The sequence below is a fragment of the Pleurodeles waltl genome, chromosome 6 (assembly GCF_031143425.1).
Source record: "Pleurodeles waltl isolate 20211129_DDA chromosome 6, aPleWal1.hap1.20221129, whole genome shotgun sequence".
NCBI lineage: Eukaryota > Metazoa > Chordata > Amphibia > Caudata > Salamandridae > Pleurodeles > Pleurodeles waltl.
In genome coordinates this window covers 51,723,086-51,740,733 of record NC_090445.1, presented here as the reverse complement: position 1 = coordinate 51,740,733, position 17,648 = coordinate 51,723,086, and the positions used below count along the sequence as shown (strand labels likewise).

General features: G+C 43.9%; 1 protein-coding gene across 3 annotated transcripts in view; it reads right to left on the bottom strand.

Moving 5' to 3' along the window:
• The window catches only part of LOC138299176 (butyrophilin subfamily 2 member A1-like), a 143,070-nt gene that overhangs the window by 73,379 nt on the left and 52,043 nt on the right, over positions 1 to 17,648 (bottom strand). For all 3 annotated transcript variants that reach the window (XM_069237269.1, XM_069237268.1, XM_069237267.1), the window contains one exon: positions 8,222 to 8,503. In XM_069237269.1, coding sequence (XP_069093370.1) covers positions 8,222 to 8,503 — 282 coding nt within the window. The remainder of the gene's footprint in view (positions 1 to 8,221; positions 8,504 to 17,648) is intronic.

Sequence of the window (17,648 nt, the reverse complement as noted above, 5' to 3'; positions counted from 1 at the left end):
TTAGAGCTTAGTATGAAAGCCTTGACCTCAGCGGGTAACTTTAGCAGCTGGATTTCCTGTACTCACAACGCCATGCCCCTCTTAAGACTAGCAACCCTTATCACAAGACACCCTTTGCTACATGGTACTTGGAGGTGCTTTGGGTCATAAAGTGGCACAGCAAATCCCTAGAGCAAACTTGGGGATGCTTCTGCCTAGACACTTTTAAATTTGCCTACAAAGTGACCACCAGGGACTATCAGTGCTGCATCACAGCAGCTCGCTGCTCCTACTTTTCTCGTAAGATTGGTCGGGTACCAATGCCTCTTTGGAAATATTCTCTATTATCAGGAACATCATGCAACCCAAAGCCTCATCATACTCATACATATATTCATGTGGTTCTATCCTCTCCACATGTAAGTTGTTCATTCTCTGCACACTCTCAACTTGCCATGTCTCCTGATGCACAAGGATGTTCTCTTTTCAAAGTTAAAAAAGAACTCTAATCCTGACTCTTCCAGCAGATTTGATCGGATCTTCCCCTTGTGCACAGCCTATCTTCTGGGGTACCGCAAGCAGCAAGCAGGCTTATCTGTTTCATTTGGTGATGTGTCTGGGCCTGGTGAGGCACAGCTGTTTACTCCTTGCAGCCAGGAGATACTTCTGCACTTCATACTGGGGAACAAGATGGCGCCGGCTAGGCTGTTACCCAGTGTGAAGGCGCTGAGATATCCTATGCGTCGGATGCTCACCCTGGAATAGGGACAGGGCATGAATATCTGGCACTGGTGCCGCATTCCAGGGAGCGGTACATCCTTCTAAGATTAGGGTTGCCACCTTTGCTGGAAGAAAAACGCCAGACACCCTAAGCAATGCGAACAGACTCCACACATCAGATAATTAAATGTCCCTTACAACACCCCATCACCCGGGCAGAGGCACTGTCATTAGACGTGACAACACAGAGCAGAACCACAAATTGACATTTTATGAGAAGGCTGAAGGGAAAGTGTGGTGAGGTTTGGTAATCCTGATCCTCCGTCCTATGTTCAAGTGGGGCATTGTACTCCGTGATGCCCTTAAAGGAAGGTATGATAAAAGAACAAGATGAAGGCCAAAAGAAAGGATTCCCTTATGTGAAACAGAACTCACAGACTTGTTGAAATGAGGTGGCCATGGGGCATGCAATCAATGGAGCTCTGCACCCTTTAAATAAAGATCAGTGATTCTGGGTGCTTTGCATCACCTATTGAACACACGCAAAAGTACAGAATGAAAGGTGATCTCAACTGACACCACCATGACAACTATGGACACAAGTAGCTAGACACACAAAAACATAAACATCAAGCTATCCCCACCAACAGGAGCAACAAACTTAGTCAACAAACTCTGAGGAGGTATGATCAGACATATTCAAGGATTCCAAGCGATTTTCTAATCAGGTGGGGGAAATGTTGTGTCGTCCTTCTTTAAAGAGGGAGTGATGTTATGTCAGAGATGTGTCACTTTTAGAGTAGAGTAGAGAGAGAGAGATGCCTTGTCCTGAGGAGGTGAAGGAATCCACCAGGACACTGGATGCCCCTTCCTTCCTTGATGACTGGACAGGAAGTGTGGAAGGAAATGGGTGTCTATGTATACAATTTAGCCAAGGGGCAGAGGGGTTGTTTTAATTTTTTGATAAACCTTTTGAACATTCAGGTAACTGATTCTGAGGAGAGCTTCAGTAAATAAACACAAAATGTCTACCCATCATCCTCCTCAATCCTTCCATCTACATTCCCCTCTTGCGTTCTTTGGTTGGGCCTGTTTGCTGGCGAGCTATTGTAGAGATACAGAGTTGCTGTTTACTCAGTAAATGGGTATTGAGCACTTTGAATTTTATGCCACTATACTGGGTGTGCCACTGAAATATTTTAAGACATAAAAATAAATGTTCTGTGTTTATATATAAGAAATAAAAGCTTTTGATGACCAACAAAGGTATCTTAGCGCCTTGAAGGATGGAGATACAGCCACAGATGTTTGATGGTACTACAGATGCCAATGGTATTTTATTTGTATCACTCTGTCATGAAATCAGTAGTAAAATGCTTTTGGGTTGCGACAGCCTGTGATCCTCTGCAATTGCTAAAGTATGGATCTCGGTGATGCGTGTTGCCAGACACAATGTAGCAAATGGATGAAGTGTGCTGGTAAATTTCCATCTTTTAGTGGGCCTGGGTTAAATGTAGGTTCAAGCCCAAGTGAATGAGAACTTGGCAACAATGTTTTCTTTTCTGTTTCAGTCCCACATCCACTATTCATCTCTACCCCCAAGCTCTTATTTTCTATTATGTTTCTCTCTAACTCTCTCATTACTCTTTTGGTCTTTCATTCCCTCTCACTGTCTCTTTAGTGATGTCTCTGTGTGTTCCTCTCACTTGCATTCTCTTTCACACACTCTCTATCCATCCGGGTGCTTACATTTTGCAGCTGGTTGCAAGTGGTGAGCACCTGCTCCCATTTTTAAGTACCAGGAGTTATTTTTCAACGTCCACCTTCGACCCAGAGAAAGAGGGAGAAAGGCAGAAAAGCGAGAAAGAAGGCGAAAGACAGAAAAACAACATTGACAAAGTGATGAAAAAGAACCTGCAAGAGTTATATAAAGAGACAATGGTACAGGGTGGTGGAAGATAGAGGCATAAACAGGCAATAATTTGAGCCGATGGTTGCAGGGGATGCCCTCCAGCACTCATTTTTGAGGACCAGCACTCCTCATCACAGCCAACTCAAGAGAGAGAAAGACAAACAAGCATTGGCAAAGCCAATAGGTCTTGCTTTTCTAATACGAGTGATAAGCTACTGGCTTTACCACTGCTGATTTGTAAAGCATTGTTTAAAAAGGGAAATAATCCATATACCAGACGAAAAGCAAACATGTCTTAAAGTACTGCCACAGTACACTGAATGCAATATTTTCTTTCATTATAATTAGCACGATTTATTTTCCAAATACTTTCCACTCTAGAAATTCTGAAAAGCATGTAAAAAAAATAAGGAAGTGTCAGAATTTAAGGGAAACGCTCGCCAAGGCCTGGTTTAATTTCCACAGAACTCTCTCTCTGAACCAACTTGGAAGAAGTTAGGCCTATGTTGTAATAATTGTTATAGTTTCCACGCTTACCCCACACAAATAATTGTTGATGAAGGCATGGGGTTATTATTTGAATGAGGGTGCTTCTTTTATTGAACTGAGGGGGATAAAAGGCTGGCTTGCCAATGCCAGGATTCGAATCTACACAGCAAGTTACACAAACATCCCTGCAATATTATCGCATTCACCTGCTACATATGAAACATTCAGACACGTCTTCCTCGGTACATGCGTCCTACAACTATCTCTTTCAGAAGCTTTTTCTTTGCTTTCATTTTGCAAATCATTGCCATCGGGTTTATTAACTGAATAAATCAACTCGACAGCTGTCGGAATGCACTGGCTTTCTAAATGAAAACTCAGTTCTGAAAATATGCTATCTCTGCGAGATATTATCCACGAATCATTAAGTTACTACGGCCAGATGTAGCAAGCAGTTTTGCCCATTCTGTGTCTATGGGAAAATGTGTTTGTACATATGGCCCTATGTCTTTTCTTTTCAATTTCACGTTTTCAGTTGTGTTAGTTCAATAGGCTCAACTTGAATGAACCAAGACTACAACTCCCAGAATGCAGTGGGTTTTTTAAATGAAAGCACACTAGTGGAGTACTGCCTTACTGGTGACATGACGCCATCTGTTAGCCTTACTTTAGCCATACAGTAAGGAAGGTAAGATGGGTAATATACAGTTTCTGCAGGCAAGTCAGCCTACAGCTCAAGTAATGGAGCCGTTTACTAAAGAGCACGCCCAGTCATGTGAGCTGATTGGATAGAATTGCATTATCTGTCAACTGGCTTGTTTTCACGAGCATGACTTCCAGTCAACTGAACTCATTATTCTGTGAACAGTGAAGGTTCATTCTTATAATCGTAAACTGAAACTACAAGTTCCAGCATGCTTGGGGTTTGGTTGAGCAGGATGACTGTCTGAAACTATCCCTAATGACATGTGACAGCTTCTTGCGTTTTTATCTCACATGATTTACATTCTGCTATTCGTATTCTTGTGCTTTGAATGGTGGCACTTAAACTACAAGAGGCAGAATGCAAAGTGGTATGCACTAAACAAATCTCACACCACACATAGCTATGGCAGTGCTGTAATTATTATTCAGACAATAACCCAGTCAGTGCTGCCATGTACGATGTGATATTTTCATCAAGTCCTGGCTTTGAGCCCACAGCCCTTCACCCCAAGATACTTCTGCGTTCTCTCAGCCATTGATCCCACCTGCATCTTCAGATCTGAAACCACTGGTCTGACATTGTGTTGACGTTGTCGTCTGTAGGTTTTCCTGTTATGCTTGCTCATGGAGCATGGCTTCTTGGCAGGAAGGAACCCTGCTTTTAAAGATCACTATTGAATCAGACCCAGACTGGCACAGACTTCTTTCCATCAGCAGTTCACAAGTGAGGAGCCGACCTTTGTAAAAGCGCGCCACTTTCAATGTGGAAATGCCAACCTTGCATCAATTGCCATCACATGGGTAAACTGTTCGTAATCACCGCAAACAGGGCAGAGGAAAGAATGCAGGAGCCTGAAAATCAACCACCCTGGTGCGAGCAAGGGAAATGGCCCTCTTGACTGTTGCGGGGAAGTAAATCATAGCACTGGCAGGGTTCAATGGGCCACGTAGGGCTCCCGGTGCCACTGAACCTGCTGCACCAATGGTAGCTACACCCCCTACTTCTAAGCCGCCTGTCCAGCTATTACAACCAATGCTCTAAATACAACAACTCTAATGAACCTAGCCTAGCTCAGCGGGTTCAGCGTTTCCTGGGCAGCTCAGCTTATAGTACCACTAAACCAAATACCACTGGGTGGGTTCGCATGCACTACACAGCGCTACAAAGCGGAACACCTAACTAGTAAGCACTATATCAAGAGTCAATTACGTACTCTTGCTTCTAATGAGTGAAAAAGCTTTAGGGAAAACGCACAACAGAGCATAGTGCTATCCTTTGGCTGCACTCTGCCGCGGGGAACAGGTCTCGAAGGAGCTCAGACAGTTCACTATCACATTTCAACATTTATTTCCACCAAGAGGAAGTCAGCCAAACAGCCAACTGCCGGAAAGCAGCTCCAGCTCACGCCTGCCAAGGAACGAAGCAACAGAGGCGGAAGTTGGGCCTGGCAGGGCCTCCTTCTGTGCATCCGAATATCAAACAGGATAGACAGAGGCACCGAGGGGCTGTGGGAGGGGGCCACTGTTAGCAAACTTTGAGCAGAACTAAATCACTCTGACCACCATTAACAAAGCATGTTCATTTACCAAAAAACGATTTCACTTGAAAATAGTTTTTCAGAGAGACGTTTCGGTGTATCTTTATGAACAAACTAGGTTAACAAGTTCTACAACAAATGATATTTGCATATGACATGTGGCCATTGAGATTGCTGGTTATGTAGGGGACAGGGCATTGGTAAGGCGCTCTCTGCTTTACCCCCTCGTCTATTTTTCTCGTCCCTGTTGCTAATAATGAGGTTTCTGCCTCGCGACATCGTCCCCGCTAACTGTGTAAAGACCATACACTGCAAAACACACGGTCCCCTGGAACCACTATCTCCCTATATCAATATAACTAAAGGGCTATCGTTCTTAATACCCGGGTACACAAAAGCAAAAGGGAATTAAAAAAAAAAAAAAAAAAAAAAAGGTGAGGGAGGGTAGGCAGGAATGTGACGAAGACGACTACGGATCGGAGTTACAAAGAATATTGATAAATCATCCAAGCATTGGCACAGAGTTTTCTTAATCTGGGCACACTGTGTTTGCTCATAACGATATTTAAAAAAACAACACAAGATGGACGGAATACAGAACAAATCAAACATTTCCCCCCAGTCACAGACCTGGGTTTAATCCATCAGTTTTTTGCTTGCCATGCCATTCCAGTTTGGACCCAGCCATATGCAAATCAGTACTGACCCTGCTCCCCATAGGAACAGTCCAGCCCAAACTGCCAGGCCAATTGATGGATAAAACCCAGATCTGTGACTGGGGATGAATGTTTGATTGGTTCTGCATTCCGTCCATCATTTGTGTTTGTTTGCTTTTGTCGTCCTAAGTGCGCCAGGTATGCCCAGACGTGGGTCCCGGGCTCACAATGCCACTGGATTTAAGCTAGCATGGGTGATGAAGGGTAATACCCTGAAAGTGGTCCCAGGATGCTTGTTTCTAGTCCAGTGAGGACCTGGCCTGGCAGTTTGACTGGACTGTTCCCATGGGGAACAGAGTCAAGACTGATTTGCATAGGGTTGGGCCAAAACTGGGGTGGCATGGTGAACAAAAAAATTGATGGATTAAACCGAAATCTGTGACTGGGGGGTGAATGTTTGATTGGTTCTGCATTCTGTTCATCATTGGTGTTTGTTTGCTTTTGTCACCCTAAGTGTGCTGGGTATGCCCAGACATGGGTCCTGGGCTCACTATGCCACTGCATTCAAACTAACCTGGTTGATGAAGGGTGATACCCTGAAACCGGTCCCAGGGTTCTTGTTTCTGGTCCAGCAAGGACCTGGCCTGGCAGTTTGAGCTGGACTGTTCCCTTGGGGAACAGAGTCAAGACTGATTTGTATATGGCTAGGTCCAAACTGGGGTGGCCTGGTAAGCAACAGAATTGATGGATTAAACCCACAATGGTGATTGGGGGTGAATATTTGATTGGATGTGTATTCCGTCCATCATTTGCGTAAAGATACTTCAGCAGTGATGCTGCAAATCAAAACATCCATCTAGCTACTGTGTCCTCTTTTTGTGTGCACTTGCACTCTTGTCTTTCTGCAGGGCCTGGTGTGAACATCAGTGTGTTTCTTTAACGAACACACACTGGGATGTGACCCCTGTGCCACAGAGTGCCCCGCTGCACCTTGCTGGTAGATTCACACCATAAATAACCCCATTAAAATGAAGGGTGTCTGTAAACGCCGACTGCGGAAATGTGGGATGTAGTCATATTTTCAGGTTTACAATGTGAAGCAGAGGGAGTTTATCAAGGTTGCATTAAACATGGTATGAGATAACTTTTCCATTGCTTAATAACACAAGACTCAACTGGTAAAAAAAAAATACCATCGAACATGAAGCACGGAGCTGAGCTGCAAGGAGAAAGGATCATAGTTTGGATTAAAGGGAAAACCGAAAACAGGCAGGAGGAGCGAGGCAGGGACATCACATGCTGGAGGAAGCGTGATGTAGTGTGATGGCCAACAAAAATGTTCTCTTAGTGAATGCTCCCTTGGCAGGAACTTAGCGTGCAAAGGAGGGACATTTAGCACAATGCACCAATAAAAGTGAAGCATTTAAGACAAGAACAACAAAGAACAAATGGCAAGAGTGGGTGTGGTTAAAGCCCTTATACTGAACACAGCATGTCTCTCAGAGACAGCGCATGTGATGCCTAGGCTCAACCTAAAAAGGGGGAAAGAAGCAGGAAGAGAAAAAGGGGAAACAGTGACAAAGAAATAAAGCAGGGATGAACAAGAATATGAAATAGGCAGGTAAAGGAGCAGTGAGGTTTGGTGTGGGATGAAAAAGGCATGAGGGGGAATCAAGACTACGCTGCCTTGGTATTCATCAGCCTGACTTTCCATAGTGGTGGTTGTCGGCTTCTGACCAAAACATTGAACCCCGTATTTTAAATATTTGGAAATTAAGCACTGGGCAGTCTTGACATTTGTAATCCTGAAATTAGGCAGCCATAGAAGTCGGGTACAAAGAAAAGCCTTTAGGCCCCGCGCTTATTTATTTTTATTTTATTTTTTTAAATATGCTCTCTACTAGTGACTCATTCCCTTTCTTGCTCATGCACATTTTCTCTCACGTTTGGTGTATCTTTCCTTCTTTTTTACTCCTCTCTTCATATCACACAGTCCTTCATTCTCTCACTTTGTCCCACTAAGTCTTGTGAGCACCTTTTTTATCTTTAGAGTCCTTGTCTTTTCTCTCCATTGCTCATTCACTCTCTCCATTCTTTCTTGTCCTGTTTCCTAATATTCACTTTTTTCTTGATCTCACATTCTGTTTCTTGTTATTCCAGGAGACATATGTGACAGATGTGATAAAGTTGTGACAAGGATACAAATAGGTCAGGAAGCCTACCTGCGATGTAAAGAGATGTTTGCAGCCTCTGGTTAGTAGTTGCATTTTGAACGACACAGGTGTGTTTCATATTTGTGTACGCAGTAAGGATCAAGGTACTCTCAACTTCAAAAAGCCCGTTCAAGTCCTGCTTCTTTAGGCCAGATGTGAGCTGCAGATCCTCCCCACCATCTCTTCTCCACACCATCTGGGGTTCTGGGTACCAGCCGGCAGATTTACATGTGACTAGAATACCCCCTTTCTGGTACCCCTGAAGAAGGACCTGAGGGTCAGACGGAGAACCTGAGGAGGAAGACATACAACAGGTAACTTTATTGTCCATTGGTAGTGTCCTTTCACTTTTTCCATTTCACACAGTTTCAAGGACCTCAGTCAAAAGACTTCCCAGGTGCTGATGTTTCCAAATTTAGAATTGAACAATGATGTCCACTATTCACAGGGTAAAACCACTAGTGATATAAAAGCAACACCATGGATGGGACTGAAAAAGATGAGTTAATGGATCCTCTCCCTACTGGCAGCTTTATGAGATAGACATGTTGGTTTCAATGCTTCTTGTTGCTCCCTTTATTCCCCTCAACAGCATGTGGTTTGATGTGCTAAAGGAGCAAGGAGGAGCCTAGCAGAGGAAAGTGTACCCTTGGTGGGAAAATACACTTGGGAACTCACTGCCTGGACAAAACAGTAATACACTGACCCAAGCCCCCAGTGAACTGGCTCCTCTGGGTGTGTTTGGTGAATTGGAGTACTGCAGCTGTTACATCAGGTTAGCAAAAATTAGAAGCCACAGAAACCCCTACATTCAGACACTATGCAAGAGAGTAAGTGCAGGACATCTAGCGAGTCATCATGTTAGGGCTACAAACCCACAAGGGTGATAACATGTTAAGTTAAGAACCTATCCAATAACTGAAGATGGTCGACTAGGACCTGGTAACTAGCTAGCATATGGAACGGGTTCAGCCTAAGAAATCACTGAAAAGTTTGGATCTCCATAGGTCTTGTTTAGTGTACATGGAAATCTCAGTTTCTCTTCAACCACCAGTTCAAAGGCAGACTGTGTGTGTCTATTGCAGAAGCTTAGAAACGGAATAACCTGCCAGCATTTATCTGGCGGGTGAACACACCCAACACTTAATTCATGCAGAAGAGAAAAAAAGGCCCATAACCCTGAGACTGAGAAAGGTCGATGTGGACTGAACGATGCACCCAATGTGAGTGACTCATAGTCCTGCTTAAATTATCTGCATGGCTGTGGTGTTCTGCGCCTGTTCTAACGCCTGTAGCGAGCAAGATGGTTGGTTTAGCACCTTCCTTGTCAGTGAATATGTTGGATAAAGATAGGAGTATGACACTTACTTATCAGCGTCAGCACCCTTATTACTTATTTTCAGAATGCTTTCTGAGTAATAGCATTACTACTACCTTGCATCTCATAAATACACAAAAAAAATCATACATTATGGGCCTCATTTCGACCCTGGCGGCTGGTGGTAAGCTGGCAGTAACACCGCCACAGGCTGGCAGTGTGACTCCAGCTATTATGACCGTGGCGCAATAGCCACGGCCATACCGCCGGCCCCTCCACTATACCGCGGTCATAATCACCAGGGCAGCGGCAAGGAAATCACCACCAAGGAAAGGCTGGCGGTAAGGGGGACTTGGGGTGCCCCTGCACTGCCCATGCACTTGGCATGGGCAGTGCAGGGGCCCCCAGGCATAGCCCCGTTGCGCATTTCACTGCCTGAATTTCGGGCAGTGAAATGTGCGACGGGTGCTAGTGCACCCGCTGCACATCAGCATTGCCGCCGGCTCTATTACGATACAGCAGCAATGTTGATGTGACTCTTCCGCTGGGCCAGCGGACGGTAACTGTTACCGTCCGCTGGCCCAGCGGAAAAATCATAAAAGGGAGCCAGAAATACCGCCGGCACTGGTGGTATTCTGTCTCCCGCAGCCTCGGCGGTCTTTTTAAAAGACAGCCGAGGTTGTAATTAGGGCCTATGTTTTTTATCTCAGAAATGCATTGTACACAAGGAATTATTTTTCGTTTTGGTTTCCACTGGCGCAGTCTTTTTTATATATGTTTTATTCAAGGACTGATCAGAAATAAAAAGGTAAGATAGACCTACTGGCTTTGCCAATGTTTGTCTTTCTTATATACTTCCACAGTAGTTACCACTCATTGGGAGTACATATCCCTTTGTCTTTCTCATGATGCGTTGAATGTGGTTATTCCCTATCCCCACCCCTCTTTACCTGATCACTTCCACACCTCATTCTTACCCTGACCTTTCTCCCCTTTCACGTGGCTGCAAAGAAGAATGTAGAATGACCAGCATGGTGCTGTGACACAAGATGGTGTGCGGGTTTCAATTTGTCTAGCAAGCTCTACAGCTCGGCAGCTCACAGCAGCATCTTCAAAAGCATCACTGGGAGTTTCTCCCACATAATGCTTGACCTTTATGTGCAGACCTGCTCTGAAGACTAGACCAGGACGCAAAGTTTGCCACAGAGCCTACCCACAGCATTGCTATCCTTAGCTGTTGGAGGATGTAACAACACCTGAGAACTTAGAACAACAATAGAATCCAAACAACAAAATAAATGGAAGAAAACACGGTGGGTACAAATATGTTGCTAATGTATTGATTAGACAGGTTGGGTTATGCACAAATGTACCTCTTAGATGCCTACACTCAGCAGCCTACCACTGACGGAAACGCAAGTCATGCTGCTGCATAAATTTCTTAAGGACAGGTTCATTTTCCACCTGAACAGTTTGATAGCTGTAGGCAATATATCTCCTTCCCACCACCTGCGTGGGATGATTTCTGACCATACTATGGGATCGCTTTCCATATGTGTGTGTATATGTTGGCAAAACTCTGTTTCATGGCCTGTAATAGGAGACCCCTCAACCCACATGATGTCAGATCATTTCTACCCAATGGATTATCAATACATCTGGCTTATGCACTGAGGTCCCCAGCAGCTGGAGACAACCATCTTAATTCTGGACTTCCTACCTTCTGTGTTATTGAAACCTGGGGTTCCACTTCCTCTCTCTAGCTCACTGTTCCACTCTGGCCACAAAGGAGTGACCCATCACCCACACTCGTTTAACCTTGGAGTAAAATAAAAAAAAGTACATATTGCCACTCATTATATTAGTATCTATCATTGCATTCTGCTCCTGTACAGCAAAGGTCATGCAGTTCCCTGCTATCTACATTCATAACAAAGTCTGAGAGACAAGTCATCACTCTGTATCTTAGCTCTACAAACCAATCACAAACACTTAACAATAACCTTGCACGCTGAACGATTTTGGGGACGATTTCCTGTAAGACATTCACTAGCACGTAACTGTGCCCTTTGGAAATCCCCGGGAGGCTGCAATAGCAACGCTCCCCTTGCCTCAGGTTCTGACATGCAATTTTTACCTGTCCGATCGCCACCTACCAACTCGCATAATCACCCCTGCTTTCAAAGACTTCCTAAAAAACGTGGGTGGCAGCCCAATTCTAAAGCAATGTGTTGAAAAACATTTAGGTCGGTATCCCCCCTATGAAAGTGCCCACCTCAGGACGCTTCTGTATTGGCATTGGGTGAAAGGCTGGCCATCCAGGTGCACTAGCAAGTATCCAGGCTGCTTGAGATCGCAAGGCATTCAGGCCCTTAGCAGCTCAAACAGGCAGTACCATGCACCACCATTCTGCCTTGAAGAGTGTCATTGCTTTCATCTCATGGGGGTAAAACACCTGTAATTCCGTGCAGTGAATCCGAGAAACAGCACAAGCGGCTACATTCTTCAACACTTGGACATGGCATGCACATAAGTCCACATTTCTCACCAAACAACCCTTCACCAATTTCCTAAACAGCCCCATGAGTCAGGGAAGTCCCACACTCTCAATTGATAGCCTGTACCACAGGCATGTTGTCTGACCAAAATGTTATCTTTCTATTAGCTAGTGCTTATGGCTACAGATAGAGCGCAGAGACAATGGGAACATTTGCAGAATAGTGATATTTGTGGGAAGCCCATGCTTCCTTCATGCTTTAGACCATCTTGCTGCACATCACTCCCTGCCCAGAATGGCACCAAAACCCAAACTGATGCATCAGTGAGAACTTAGAGCTGTTGACTGCTGCACCACGGAGTGCCTCACAACTGAGTACCATTGAACACCTACACAAAGGACAGCCACATTTGCAGATCTTCCTTCAGTACGTTACTGAAGCACACCAAGTGACGGGCTTTATTACTTTTGCAGTCACCCTATCGAACTGCCTAGCAAAAATCATTCCAGTTCGTGTAATCCTTGCCACAAAATTCAGTCTGCTGAACAGGCTCTGAGTGCTGGCTAATGATGCTTGGCTCTTATTAAGGACCTGTTGAATGTCATCTCTTAGGGCATCAACCTATTCTTCCAAGAGTCTTGAAACCACTTCCTGAGAGACAATTTCAGTGCCTCAAAATGTCAACCATTCCACTGGTCCCTGAGTCTTTTTTTTTTTTGTGTTTATGGGATCATAATGACCGGCTAAGGTGCTGGAAGTCAGGGAGGATTATACTGCAGTGACGGGAGCCTGCCTTCCCGATGAAGAGGGAGTGATCTAAATGGTGCAACTCCCTCTGGAATGGCCCTACCACAACGCCCATTCCAGCAAACATGCAAAGGTTTCAAACAGGGAGCATGTCAGAGCACAATCCACTGGCATGCATTTATCGTACAAATGCTTCCCATCATAATACACACCGCGGATATGAAAAGTATCAAGGTGGACTGGGGGAGGTGGAAAGCGTACTCAATGTTGGCCTTTACCAGAAGAGCATCCCTGCTGGCTGCTTGAACAAGATCAACAGCCTCATTGAACAATGCTTAACAGAGCATGTTCCATAATCTAGGCAGTCATTCCCCAAGACCTCTTGTGATAAGAAAGGTGATGTGTCATCCTGTACTTGCCTCCATCCTTCTTGGGTACAATCCGCAGAGAGACAATGAAATGGAGATGGGCAGCTTGCGAAAGGCCCGGCTACCTTCCCGAAACAGTACTCTTTCTCCAGCTTCTCCTGGACCACCTCAGGTGCCTTGATGGCAGAGCATTAAGTTTAAACTCCTCAGACAGAGCAGAAGACTCACCTGACCATCTTGAGGTAGTCTGGAATCTCCCTTCCCTCTTCTTTTATGCTTGCTATGCGTGCCCGCATATGGAACCTTGACCTGGATCCTCCATGCCAAAAGTAACTCAAACTTTCACTGAGGCGATAAGGCTGTGCATCTCCTCCACTACCTTACTCAGGCTTGCTTGCAGCACGTGCCCCAAAGCTCCAGAGTTGATGCCTGATGCCACATTCCATGATGGTTGTTTTGGCTGCCTTTTTTGTTTTGCATTCTGAAGTTTACTCGATAAGTCACTACGGCCACTCCGTGTGAGGAGATCACTGATCTCAGAGACAGAGTCTTGTTCTTCACTTCTTACCATATTTAGTTTTGTTCTCCTTTTGGGAAGTTGAAGGACCTTTCATAAAGCCTTGCCCTTCAATATCTTCCTCACTTTACACTTCTATAAGAGTTGTTATCAGTCTCTTCCTTTCCTGGCTCATGCACCTCGAATCCAGAATCGGATGGCTGCCTCACCTCTGTCTCTGCTGCATTGCAAATTGCCAACTGCTGCCGACTCTTCTGTGCTGCTACCATCTTCTTTGCCCAGTCAAGACCTTTCGCCTGTCCAATGGCCATGAACTTAGCTAGAATTTAGCTTCCTCTTGGTTAGCATCACAGGACAAAAAGGATGGGAATCCTGTTCTTACATTGTGCCGGGACTGTGTCGGAGTGAGTGATATTAATTTGCAGTTGAAAGAGGACAACTTGACCATTGTGTGCCAAACAAGTGTTTGAGAGGGTTATCATTTCTTAGCAGTGGCATGAACTGCACAGACCTCCAGCTTCATAATGAGCTTTAGCCCTTCTGAAGTAATGTATATTTAACATTGGCACAAACGTAATACAACTTTGATTTAATAATGGGCTCACGCCCTTCTGAAAGCAGCCGAGAATAAAATTGCACATCCGTGGGTCAGAATCATCACTTCCTTACCCCCAATATCTGTTTACTATTCTTGGTCCAGAACACTCCTGGGACTGTCTGAACTGATCTCTACTCAGGTTGTCTCCCAAAATCAAGCTGTGCTCTGCCATTCCTGATCATGTGTCAGCAGCCACAAGCTACCCTGCGACTTGTTGCAGTCACCTGTAAAACGAAACAGCATTCCATGAAAACATATTCACTGATTAAGTACCAATCATTTACATTAGGTATTGTAACCTAAAACTGAATGGCTGCATTGTTGTATTCTCCAGGAGACCCAGGAGGACCTGTTCCAACCAGTCAGTCAACATTACCACTTATGACACGCCCTATCGCTGTCGTAACCATAACGACCTCTGAGAGCAATCTTTCTTTCTACTAATAAATAGCAATGGACATAGCATAGAGTTTACCTTTGCACTCTGAGCAGCCACAGCAACAAGAGGTAAATTAACAAAGAGCTTGCAAGCACTCTGATCCAAATGAACGGCTCTTTAGAATCAGCCATGTAGCCGGCCTCTCTTGCACATTGTCTCCCGGCATCATCTTTGGCTTTACTGGCCTATCAAAGATGAAGGCACTTGCATTATTTTGTCCATTGTGAATGTGGCAGTTCTAACAACCTGTAAAAATACCATCATAGGTAAATGGCAGTAGTTTTCTAACATCTATCAGTATTACCCCTTTCAAAAGCTCACAAGTTGCTCTTACTGCTGTTTTTGCAATCGCCATCATATTGCGTCGTGGACCTCTGGAAACTAATTGGTATGTGTACTTCTACCAAACCTCTGGAAAAGTGAACAGCAATGAATTTCATGAATTATACCCCCCCCCCCATTTTAGATTGAAAAAAATATTGTAAAACGAGTAGGACAGGTGAAACATCTGGGGAAGAGAACCTCAAGAGGTAGCATAATTATATCCGAGAGGACTAGACTGAATCAACATTGTATGAGCAGAACCAGGTCTTACTGTAAAGGAACACATGCATACATAGAAGCACCTAGAAATGAACTATGCAGGTGTCCCAGACACCACTGACATAGCATAACACTGACAACATTGTAGAAGAATCCCAAGTTCAGACCTCCTAGTGCCAAAGAATCCTCTTCTTAATTACCCAATGCACCTTCACCTGACCTTCATGACATCCCTGAGTTCCTTAATTTGCAATTAAACTGGAACATTGTATTAGTCATGCCATAGAAATAGCAAAGAACAGCTTCCCAGCATGGACGTCGATTCACCAAAACGCCATGTGCAGTAGAAGTGACATTGCATATCTTTTGATCCTAATAACATCTCCTGACCCTGATTTTGTCCAGGAAAGCAAATCACATAACCCTAGAAATAGAAACAGTATTGAGGGGGTAATCAGATATATACTTATTGTCCAATTAATAAACCATATTCCATATCTTAACAGCACACAACTGTTAGAACTACAGCATGATTTTATCTAATATCCCAAAAAATTGTTCTTCACAGTTCTTATCCAAAACATAAGTGTTCTTATCTAAACCATCATCCTCCATGAGAAACACCTTTCAGCAACTGCAGTTGCCAAAAGGCATTTCTCTTGGAGGAAGACGGTTTAGATGTTTGGATGACCTAAAAAGTGATATATTTATTGACTATAGGAGGAAACCCAGTATTGATTGTGATTGAAAGAACCAGAATCTTATGAGATAGCTGCTATTAAAATCAAGAACCATTTAATTGGTGTGTACTTCCTGGAATGTGAAGATTACTGGATCGAGCATGGATTTATCTTTCTAATGAGAAATTGGACAAGAAGTTACTAGACCTTAAAAAAGCGAAACATCTGTTGGCTCTGAAGAACACTTTTTTCGGAGATTGGATAGAATAACTCTGTAGTACTAACAGTGAGCAACAGTTGAGTGCTGTTACCGGTTGAAATACTACTATCCACAAGATATGGAGTATGGACTATGAATTGGATAATAAAATTGGTCACAAAAAAGAGGATACTAGTATATATCTGATTAACTCCTCAAGTACTGCTTCTATTTGTATTGTACATTAACGACCAAAAGGGTTCTCAAGGGGCATAGTGCTGGGTATTCACCTGGAATATCCATCTTTAAAATTTTACATGAGAAGTCCCTAACATCAAAACAATTGAAATTGCTGAAGTTCCATAGTGACAGTATGATTAGTATAACAACACAACACAGACAAATGCCACCTATATTTTGGTGCTGTCTTGACTTCTGAAAATTCTGGGGCATAATACTTGCCCTGCATTGGAGCGACCAAATAAAGCGAGTAAGCCCCCCAAGAAAAATCTGAAAAGAATTGAGAGAAATAGTCCACATTAAAGCACACTTTTCACATAAATTTGCTAAAATGTAATAGGTGCATTACATATTAAAATCCTTTCATGGTGTGCCAAGCCAATGAAACCTGATGATCTTTCCCCAGACGCTGACCCCATTTGTTTCAAAACGTCCTGTAGGTGCCCTATATTTCAAAAATTGTCTCATTGTGCCAAAGGCAGCATTTGTAATGGGTGCCCCTGAATTCATGGGTACCCCTTATATCAAAAAGGACATAAAATATACCAGTGCCAGAATTTTGCAGTTTATGCCGTCCACATAGCAAAGGTGACCCTTATATCAAAAACCACCTTAGTAAGTCAGGGCCAGCAATTTGTCATGGTTGCCACCCTCTCATATGCAAGGTTTTCCACCTTTATGTCAAGACTTACCTCCACTATGCTTGTACCAGCAAAGAGCCACTGGTTTCCACATGACCACAACAATTTCAAATATGCTATTATTTTACTAAAGGTGCCTATATGCCATGCATTACCTACAGTATGCCAGTAACAGTATTGTACCACTTGAGTCCTTTATGCCACAAATGACTCCCAAAGTGCCTGTGCCAGTATTTTGTCATAAGTGTCTTCATTGCTAAGAAGTGCCGCAAGTATGCCAACACCAGTGTACATTTAAAACCATTTTTACTTACTACAGCTGCCACCAAAGGTGATGTTCTACCTAAGTGTGATCCATTTTGTATTTCTCTAGTAGTAAATAATACGAAATTGTGGCAAATGAATTGTAGGTGCAACATTACCCGTACATATTCCTAACATACCTTGGGAGTGCATGGTTAGGTATACCCCAAAGGCAAGCACCTTTATGGAGTATTGTCAACATAGTTAAACTTGCAGTACAATGCTAAACACAGTTTCCCATTACCAATGTACATACAGACCAGGTAGCTCAACTGGGATACAGCCTCTTACGCTGGGAAAATGAGAGAGGGGACATATGACCAACTCCGCGGAGCAGGCAGAACC